Below are 10,199 nucleotides of genomic sequence, written 5' to 3' on the forward strand. Positions count from 1 at the left end.
ATGTTCTGTTCTAAAGCCCCTAATACTACACGTGCCTCATAGCAGAGCTCAGTGAATAATTATGAGAGTATTATTAGTCATCTTCAAATTCTGTGATCCCAAGTGGTTGATTGGCTTGGTTTCACCCGTGAGAGTCGGTGCTCACTTGGCTTTGCTCTGTTCTGATTGCTCACATGACTCACGCCTCGCCGCATCCTTTCCTCCAGGTTGACCTGACCCTTCTGTCTTCGACCACAGGTGGCTAGAGGTGCAGGTAGCTACTCTGACATGTCCTCAGCGCTGGGTGCAGTACCTCCGGCTTCTTCAGGAATCCATCTGGCCTGGCGGGCTTTTGCCTGAGTATCCTCGACCCGTAAGGACCCAGGAGCAGAAGGCAGCTGCTGAGAAACAGGCCTTGCAGAGCCTGATGGGAGTCCTGCCAGGTGACTGGACAGTGAGACTGATTATGCCAATAACTGTTCCTTCCCCTCCTGCTTCACCACCATTACCTACACCCTTCCCCGTTTTTTAAAAGGGCCTTGACTGTGGCTGAACTCAAAAATTTGTTGACCCCCCCATTTCTGAGGCTAACAGGAAAATGGTCAGGACTTCCAGGGATGCTGAGGGAATGGGCAGGCTCACTTTCAGGCAGGTCTCTTCATTTTCCCACCAGATGAAGACTTCCTGGTCTCTGCCAATTTATGGCATTTTGGACCAGGGAAGAAAATGATATAGGTCCTGCAGAAGCTGAGCTTGGTAGCTTGGGGCCAGTGAGTGAAGTGTATGGTCCTTAGCAGTAGACAAAAACAAACTCTGAAGAAGGTTTTTTCCCTTTGCTTTATATGGTTTTTTGGGAGGGCGGGGAAGGCAGTTTGTTGCCTGTGGTTGTGCTGGGGGAAGCAGGGTACAGTAGTGAACTCTTAGCCTTGGACAGTGTTATTCACTCTTAGTAACCTCTGTTCTCCAACCTAAACTGTTGTATCAGAAGTACCTGCACTTTAGTGACGGGTTACCAAATTGTTTCTTGAGGCCCATTCTAATTTAGATATGTAAAGTTAAGAAACATTTTTCTTGGCTTTTCCCTGTTTGCTGATGATTTTAGTTTGGCTGTGTGGTTCAGAGGTGTGCCAGAAGTACCCAGTATGATTAAAGACAGCAGGTATCTTGAGGAGACAAACCCCTTAGAAGCTAAAGCTTCAGCGGTGACACTAAAACCACATCTGTTTTTCCTCTTCAGATATCGTCGTAGAAATCCTTGGGGTGAACAAATGCCGGCTGAGCTGGAGTCTTGTCTTAGAGTCACTGCAGCAGCCCCTCATCAACCGGTAGGCACGGCTGAAGCCGTCTCTGGTCTGAGGCACCTCGGGTTTCTGGGTGAACAGCCTCACTGAGAGGAACGGCGCTGCAGTCTCTCCTCGCCCTGGGCCCTGGGCCCTGGAGTGTGATGACCAGGCCCACACACACTGGGTAAAACCCACTCCGCTGGCCCCTGAGCAGGTGTCAGGTGGTCGGAAGCCGGTGGGACCAGCCACTGTTTGCATTTGGAAGAACTTGATGCAGGCCCCGACGTGAGCTACTGAAAAGGCCCTGTCAGCCCCCAGGCCTGTTCTTCCTGACACCTGCCTGCCCCTGTGAGCATCTCGAGAACAGCCCTTGGCCTGGGCAGCACTTTCAGCGTGGGTCTTTGCCTGATGTGAGGTCAACAAGATGATGAGTTGGCCTCTGACAAGGGGACCAGAAATGCTGGTGCACCCTCCTTGAATAGTACAGAGAGGTCAGTGGTTCCCTGGCTGGTGCCTTGGGGTGGAATCTTTTGCACGTGTTGAGTGCTTGTCCACTCCCCTCTCACGCCCCCGTCCTGCAGCACGCCGTGTCTGTTAACTGTCGCACCCCAAGGCTCCTGGCTTTACCTCATCACAGGTAACCCGAAAATTCTTAGTAAGTTGTTATCACAGGGATTTTTCCCTCCCTTAGAGTTCTTCAGAGCAGTGCCAGTGTGCTAATGTAGCTAGCTATAAAGCAATGCAGAATTTCCTAACATCCAGTCTCAGGTACCATCTCCACCTTTACTAGGGTCATAGCCTTTATGAGTTCAACAGACTTTTGTTTCATGGCAGAGGCTTTGTCCAGCTGTTGATGTTTGGAGTCCACTAAGGATATCAGTAGAGGGGAAAGGGAGAGGGAAGATAAATGTCATAAACAGGATCTGGTGTCTCTAGACGGAGCCAGACCCTCCTCTAAGTTGTTTTGTTCATTTGTTTCAGGCATTTGATTTACTGCCTTTGGGACATCATCCTGGAATTCTTGGATCTCAGTGCCTCTGCTGAGGAGTCCGCCATAACCAGCTCTGCTGCAGACACCCCAGGCAGCCCCAAGAAGATGGGCATCTCCCCTTAGCCGGAGGTTATTTCACCCATTTCTTCGAAGGTTAGGAAGGGAGCATTACTCTGCCACCCAGAGACCAGTCAGAAGGGCTGTGCCTCTGGAACTGGGCTGTGGCTCAGAAGGCCTGGGGTCTCAGTGGCACAGTTCTCCCCCAACTTACACTCCATTTGTAGCAGGCAATGAGGGGGTATATGTACCAGTTGCATGCATACCCATTTCCATGCCTCTTTGGTGGTGTTTGGACTGTTGCTGGTGGGTGGATCCTGCTTCCTTTGGAAAAGAAAGCTGTGAGGTAGAGAAATGAGCCCCTTTTGCCTCTCCTTTGCCCTCCTCCCTCAGGTTGTTTGCCGACAGCCTGGCCCCGTGCACACGTGTGCCTCACCCACCAGTGCAGGCTCTAGGTAGACCAGGAGAAAAACCATAGCCAGATTTTCTTAGAGGAGAAGACAATCTTCTGAGTTCTCTTTCCCACCAGGAAACTGAAAATTCATTCGGGACCACTCTTGAAAGCCAGACCCCTGGTCCTACCTAGCTTTCCAACAGCCCCGCAAGAGAGAGGGAAACCTTTCTCAAGGCACTCCTTCCAGCACATCGGCCCCGTAGAGGGTGTCACTGCAGGCTTTCTCCCTGGGTGGCTGTACTCTTCCTGTCCCAAAGACCTCAGCACAGACTGACAACACTTCTGGTAGATCCACCCGACCCTCCATACCCTCTCCTGATAGCTGCACCGCAGGTTTTCTTTACTAGCTTTCTAACCCCCTCCCCAAGAGCAAGTGAGTTTTGACCTTTGTGGCCTCCCCTGTCTTTCTTCAACCCAGTCGCATGGCACGTTGCACATTCAGCCCAGAGCTGCCCGAGGGAAGGGAAGCACTTGCTTCTTGGCTGAGAACGCCCAGAGGAGGGAGGGTTCTCTCTCCACAAGTCTCTGGCAGGGATCTTTAACTCTAAACCAAGAACATTAGCAGCTTACCCAGAAACAGCTTTTTACTTCCTGTTCCTTCAGGATCTAATTAGTCTTGAAGAGCACTAGTGGTGAAAGCAAAGGCATGGCGTCCATTAGAAAGACAGACAATTCGTAGAAATTGGTGGAAGGAAAGGAGGGACAGAGAGCCAGGAGGCAGGCGCTGCACATAGGTCTCGCCGCGGGGGGTTCGCTCACCCTCGTCCCTTTAGCTTGTGCTCGCTGGGGAGTGCCTGCTGCCACTGAACCGGGACCCTTCCACTTGGAGGAGGGTCTTGGGGTTGGACTGGTGAGAAAAGGGTGGGTCTAGGACAAGCGTCAAAGTTCTCTTAGATTAAAACGTCTCACGGGAGAAAGCTGTGAAATCTTTCTGCTTCCCTGCACCCCACCCTGGAAGGCTTTTAACCATCAAACATGTAGTGAGGTAATTGGGGGCTTTAGCGGTACTGTTAGTGCCTAAAGGCAAGGGGATGAATAAGGTCATGTCACTTGGTTCCTTCTGCCTTAAAAAGTTGATTGTTGGGCTTCCCTGGTGGTGCAGTGGTTGAGAGTCCGCCTGCCGATGCAGGGGACAAGGGTACGAGCCCCGGTCCGGGAAGATCCCACATGCCGTGGAGCGGCTGGGCCCGTGAGCCATGGCCGCTGAGCCTGCGCGTCCGGAGCCTGTGCTCCGCAACGGGAGAGGCCACAGCAGTGAGAGGCCCGCGTACGGCAAAAAAAACAAACAAAAACCAAAACAAAAAAGTTGATTGTTACAGTCACTTTCTGGCTCCAGAGTTCTCAGAGCGTCTCCCACCTGGGGCACTCACAGGAGAAGCCGCTCAGCATTTCTCCCTGTGGTAAGTGTGTGCAGGGTGAGGGACTGCAGGGGGCCCAGCGACACTGCGCCGCCCCTCCCTCCCTCCGCCAGGGCCAGGGTGCTCTCCAGGAGAGGCTCTGCTGCCCGTCTCTCCCCGTGCTTTGCTCTCGTGTGTACTTGCCACCTATACTGCTTTGAATCTCTGCTACTGGTTCTGGCTCAGATATGACACAAAACCAGTACACAAGCTGACACACCGTTAAACCCCTATAACGGTAAATTCTAAGCAATCTTCTGATACTTCCAGCCCAAAGAACACTTCCTTGTATTTCGTGTTCTATAAGAGACCCCACCTCCATACTCTCTGCCCCAAAAAGATCAGCTGTCTGCAGACCCTCCTTCTACCCAGAAGGGAAATAATGGATATCGTCAAGGAAATAATCAAACCCCATCTGGCTCTGAAACGACCTCCCGTGTTTAGGTAGTAGGTTCAGACCACGAGGGAGATAAGCATTTGGGAGCGAGCCACGGGTCTCAGGAAAAGATACTCCAGCTGAGAGAGTGAGTGATGAATGAAGAACTGGACCTACACTAACCTGGAACATCCGTGGTTCCCCGTTCGCCCTGCCCAGCCCCTCCATTTCCAGCTTCCACTCTTCCTTTCCTCGTGGCACCCAGAAACAGCTGTTAGGTCCTGGGCGGAGTAAAAATAGGTGTCAACATGGTCCCTGGCTATATGAGTTAGGTTGCTTTAGACTGAAATTAAATTACTAGAAGCATTTATTGTCTTCCCTCAGATCAGTACCTGAGTGGGTGAGGCCCAGGGGTGGATGGATTCAGCAACTCTGACCTCATAGAGGGCCCAGATTCTTCCCATCTTTTTGCTTTGCCCTTGTAAACATGCTAGCTCGTCCTCAGACCGCCTATCTTCATAGTTGCTGCGGTTCAGGGCATCACATTCACATATAACAATATCCATGCAAGAACGGGGGCGTCTCTCCCATGTTTTCTTCTAAAGAATGAGGACACCGTTTTCCAGAAGCCCTCCAAGATTGCTCTTCTCCTGACTCGGCCAGAACTGCCCGCCCCTGAGCCAGTGCCCTGACATTGAGGACGTGTGACCACGACTGGTTCGTAGTAGTGTTTGTCGCCCAGGGAGGAGGTCACTCTCCAGGAAGGTTAGATACCTGAAAAAATAATTAGATGTTAGCAAGGAAGAAGCAGAGAAAGGGTGTTGATAAACAGGGTCAGGTGCAGGGGCCATCCTGCCAACATCACCAAAGTTCCCGGTGCTCTAAAAATAACAAACCAGCTAAGGGTAACGTTTGCGGAAGGTGCCATGTGAAGCACTTCACGTACGTTACCTTACGTAACCCACACATCAGCCCTGTAAGGTAGTTCTACTCTCTGTCCCCATTTTATAAGGGAACATGAGGCACAGAGAGACGTGACACTTGAGGGAAATGGCAGAGCTGAGATATGAATGTTGTCAGTCTGCCCTCAAGCCCACACACATAGCCATTGTGCTAATCTGCCTTTCTTCTTACAAAGCAAAATAAGACGGGTTCCCACGTTGAAGGAGCCTATGGTCTGGTAGATGTCTGTGGTAAAGGGCCAGGGAACATATTTTAGGCTGTGTGGCCACAGCTGCTCAGCCCTTCCACTGTAGTGTGAAAGCAGCCACAGGCAATGCGTAGTCAGATGACCGGCTGTGTTGGCATAAAGCTTTGTTCACACAGAGGGCGGCTGGCTGCCTTTAGGCCAGAGTAGTTTGCAGCCCCCTCGTCCAGTGAGAACAGTGCTTACTGAACTTGAGTGTGTGCGTGAGTGACCCGGCGCCCTGGTAAAGGCCTAGCGAACTGCATTCTCACAAGCTCCCAGACGTAGCCAGTGAGAATGCAGGCCTTCAACCGCACCTCAAGCATCAGGGGCTTAGGACTCGGACGCCACCTCCAACTGGGTGCAGCTAATGCACCACTAAATATACAGGAAGGGAACTTAATTGAGGCTGGGGAGCCAGGGAGAGCCTGAGGTGATAACATCTGAATTGACTTCTAAAGGATTAACAGGAATTAGCTGGTGAAGGAATGGGGGTGTGTCCAGGTGGGGGCACAGTGAACCAGGTGGGCAGAGGTATGGAGAGTAGACCGCGGCATACGCATCCTGTCCGGCCTCACTTATCTGAGGCGCCCCGAGTGGCCAGGCCCACAGGACAGATGGAATGGCGGTCGAGGGCCAGGGGTGGCCGTGTAGCGGGCGCGGAGGTTCCGCCTCACGAGAGGAAGCAGGTTCCGCCTCACGAGAGGAAGCAGTCCTGGAGACCCGTCTACACCAGTGTGTGTGACCCTGCTGAACTGCACACTTGGAAGTGGCTGAGACGCCACATTTTGCGTGTAAGTTACAGCACTCCAGAAATTTTAAAGACAGCTGCGTGCGGCCCAGCACAGGGCCAGCCCGGTGTGTGGGGAGGGAGGGGCGAGAGCCGAGGCGGGAGCCCCGCGGGGTCAGGCGGAGGGGGCCTGTGGGCACTAGGGCCCGGCAGGTGAGGGACCTCGGTGGGTTCCCTCTGCACGGCGGGGGTCAAGGAAGAGTCCCCCTGAGAGCGTCTCTCGTCTGCAGGCCTGCTGCCTGGAACGGGGGGCTCGACCACACGCGCGCGAACCGCCGGCCTGGTCCTGCCCCTGGGACTCGGCTCCTGCCTCAGCCCCTCCTGACCCCCTTGCTCCCTCCCAGCCTGTTCCCGCCGCTGCCTGCATATGAGGTGGTGGAGTCCTCGCCCTGCCACCTAGTCGGCTCTGAGGATGCCATGTGCTTGGGTAACTCACCTGCACCGAGACTCAGGTCTCTAGTAGAAAAAGGGGCGAAAACGTTACAACCCTTTTGAGAATCGATCGAGATCACGTGTAAGAGCAGGTTTGTCAAGCGCCGGCGCCCTGCTGGGACGCAGCGGTGCCATTACTGGCCCCTCCTCAGCTCCTGATGGAGCCCTGGAGCAGCCTGGCTCCGGGCCCCCGGCGGCCGCGCTCTGGCCGGCCCCCGCCGCCGCGGCCCGGGAGCCTGCTGTTGCTCCTCGCCGCCCTGCGCGCTGCAGGGAGATGCGCTTTCTGAGGGTGAGGACGGGAGGGCTAGCCAGCCCTGCGGGCTGCAGACGGGAGCAGGAGCCGGGAAGGAGCCGTAACGGGGGGGAAGGGAAAGCATGATGCTGCGCTCATTGAAGCCCCGCTGGGCGGGCTCCGCCGTAACGCGGCTCCTCTGTCCCCTTTCCACCGGGAGAGCCAGACGTCACAGGGCAGCGCTTGCTTGCCCTGCCTTGGCGGGCCAGAGAACAAAGCGCCGAAGGCGGGAGGGTTTCCAGCCAGCAAGCCTCCGTCGCTCCTCTGTGGCGTAAAGGGTGAGGAGGCCAGTGCTGCTCGGGAGAGAGCCCGTGAGGGGCGGCTACCCCCAAAACGCCCCTCCCGCACCCTGAGACTGGTCTGCTACTTCGTAGTGCACAGAGACGGCAGGGTCTGGTTTTCTTAAAAACGGGCAGGAAAACACGAACCCGGAAGAATGTGTCAAGCAAGAAACAAGTGAAAATCATCATAGCGTTTCCCTGCCGTGAGCCAGGCGCAGCGGGGTTGAAGCAGAGGCAGCACGAAGCGGTGGAGGAGGTTCGGGCGCCAGCAGCCCCCGTGGCACGTGCGCTGCGCTCTTCTCAGATTCGCTGAGCCCTCCTGCCGCGTCCCGCGCGCTCCCACCTGTCTCTGGTCTGAAAGTACCTGTGAACTCGGCTTTTCTGGAAGTGCACACAAGCAAGTGATAGGATACAGAGAACTACTCCTGGCTTTGATGTCTTCACCAGCAGGACAGAGTCTGGTTTCCCCACACATCTTGATACTGCAGACCTCACCCACAGGCGCTTGCTTCTCTAGGGGCCACTGGCACACTGTTTCTGGGTGTGGAGGGCTGGAGGGGAATGAAAGAAAAGTGATAGAATCAAGATCCAAACTTAGCAAACATTTCCTAAGTGACATTATCTACTCATTTTAATCCCAGATAGGCCTCTTTCTCACCAATGTTCGTTTAGGAAATGCAAGCTAATTTTAGTGTTAAAGTGTCATAACAGTTAAGGAGGTAAATCTGCGGCTTATGTATAAATAATCCACACTTTGACTTTTTCTCAATTGAAGTATAGTTGATTTACAATGTTGTGTTAGTTTCAGGTGTACAGCAAAGTGATTTGGTTATACGTATATATGTGTATATCCATTTTTTATGTTTCGATTATTTTCATTATAGTTTATTACAAGACATTTAATATAGTTCCCTGTGCTATACAGGAAGTCCTTGTTGTTTATTTTACATGTGGTCACGTGCACACTTGGACTTTTTTTTCTTCCCCATATGTTCCCTGTTACTGTTGCACTATATTATTATGACCAATGGAGAGTGGGTCATACTTACTTCCAGACACTTGGATTAATCAATGGGGGATAAAGACCAAGACAGATAAACACAAAAGTCTGAGGTTGCAGATAAAGGCACTATCGTGACCACAGAAGCTGTGACTTCTCTGTGCTGGGTGTAGCATTGTGTGGTGATCTGTAAGCTCAGGGCATCAGCGCTTTTGCCTGTGCCGCTTGATAAAAAATCATTCTGCCCTTGTAGCTGTCAGAAAGATTTACCATGATTTAGCAAAATGTCTGCATTGCATTTCATATCTTGCCATTAGGGAGGACAGACCTTATTGAGGAAAAAACCAGCCCTTTCTTTAGAGTTTATATCCTTTACAAATTCATGGAGTCCAAATTCAACAAAGTGATGGCAAACCAGATTCTTTCCAGAACCGTGAGAGCACCGTTCATTAAGGCTTCATGTGTCTCTAGGAGAATCATGTGGGCTTGGTTGGCAGTAGGACTTTTACTTGGGGACAGAATGTATTATGGAGTTGGTTTAGCCAGGAAGTTGGATGAGATAGTTTCACAGAAGTCTAGGGGCTTGTGTTCTGCTCTCTCCTGCTTCTGTCCTTTGGCCCGTGCTCTCCAGGTAGATTCCCTTCCTTCCTCCAGCTGTGCGTGGGTGGGCACCCTCTATCTGTCAGAGCCATTCAAGTTCAACCTTCTCCTTAAAGCTTTATCTGATGGTGCCACTCAGAGTTATCTATCAACACGCTGCCTCTCAGGTCCTTGTGCACACGTGTGGGGTCTTCAGCAAGAGGTTATAATTCTTCAAGGGCAACGAACGTTGTATCTGTTCTACTCCCGTTATACCCCGGTGCCTTCTCAACCCTTTTATCTGCCTAGTGCAAAATAAATACTGAAGCTCGTTTAATTAAAGACTATTATGCTTATCGACTCTTAGGAGGTAAAGTATGTGAATAAGTTGACTGAAAGAAGAACTTGCTGGGGACAAAAGATGGAGAAAGGGGTGAGGCGGAGCCAGGCTTTCCTGTTTGGGACCTTATATCTTTATTCTAAAGCAAATATCAAATGAAAGAAGTTCATTTTTCTATTGCCAAAATCCACACAGTTTTATAAGAGTGCTGTTTGCCATCTAAGTATGTAGGCCGTAAGGTTCTAAAACTATACGCTTTTTAAAGAAAATTCGTCCTGATTTGAAAATGGTTTCTAAAATGATCCAGCCATAAAAACACCCAGCGTGCCCTGTTTACTTTCCAAGTCCCCCACCTTCACCTACTCTTTACCTCACTGAGATCATAAGACAAAACAAAAATCTGCCTGCAAGAAATATTCTCTACTTCTTCCTGCCCCAGACACAAATTTGTAAGGAATGCAGTTTCCATGAGGAGAAAGACAACTTTCTCTCCCATTTGCTTTCTGGAAATCCTTTGGTCCCAGATCCAAAATTCTCTATTTCACACCTTCTCTAATAGTTTAAGTCACGTCTAAGATACGGCAAGGAAAACTCTTCAAAGACACAGTAATAACCATGAAGAAAAGGAAACCTAGCATAAATGCCTCTTCACTCTCACAGGTGTTTGCTATCCTCCCCACCACGTTTGCTGCTGCAACTATTTGCCCAAACACAGATCAAAACTGGACAGCTGCCATCAGAATGAAACCTTAGGAATCTAAG

General features: G+C 51.6%; 1 protein-coding gene across 5 annotated transcripts in view; it reads left to right on the forward strand.

Moving 5' to 3' along the window:
• The window catches only part of SNX19 (sorting nexin 19), a 37,153-nt gene extending 33,472 nt beyond the window's left edge, over positions 1 to 3,681 (forward strand). For 3 of the 5 annotated variants that reach the window (XM_081240442.1, XM_081240443.1, XM_081240444.1), the window contains exons 9-11: positions 238 to 422; positions 1,217 to 1,304; positions 2,244 to 3,681. In XM_081240442.1, the coding sequence (XP_081096568.1) occupies positions 238 to 422; positions 1,217 to 1,304; positions 2,244 to 2,376 (406 nt within the window). In that variant the 3' untranslated portion in view covers positions 2,377 to 3,681. Of the gene's footprint in view, positions 1 to 206; positions 423 to 1,216; positions 1,305 to 2,243 lie in introns of those variants that run through there. The other 2 variants (XM_081240449.1, XM_081240448.1) reach the window with 2 other exon arrangements.
• The last annotated feature ends 6,518 nt before the right edge of the window (positions 3,682 to 10,199 follow it).

This window comes from Mesoplodon bidens, assembly GCF_964165515.1.
Source record: "Mesoplodon bidens genome assembly, chromosome: 7".
Taxonomy (NCBI): Eukaryota; Metazoa; Chordata; class Mammalia; order Artiodactyla; family Ziphiidae; genus Mesoplodon; species Mesoplodon bidens.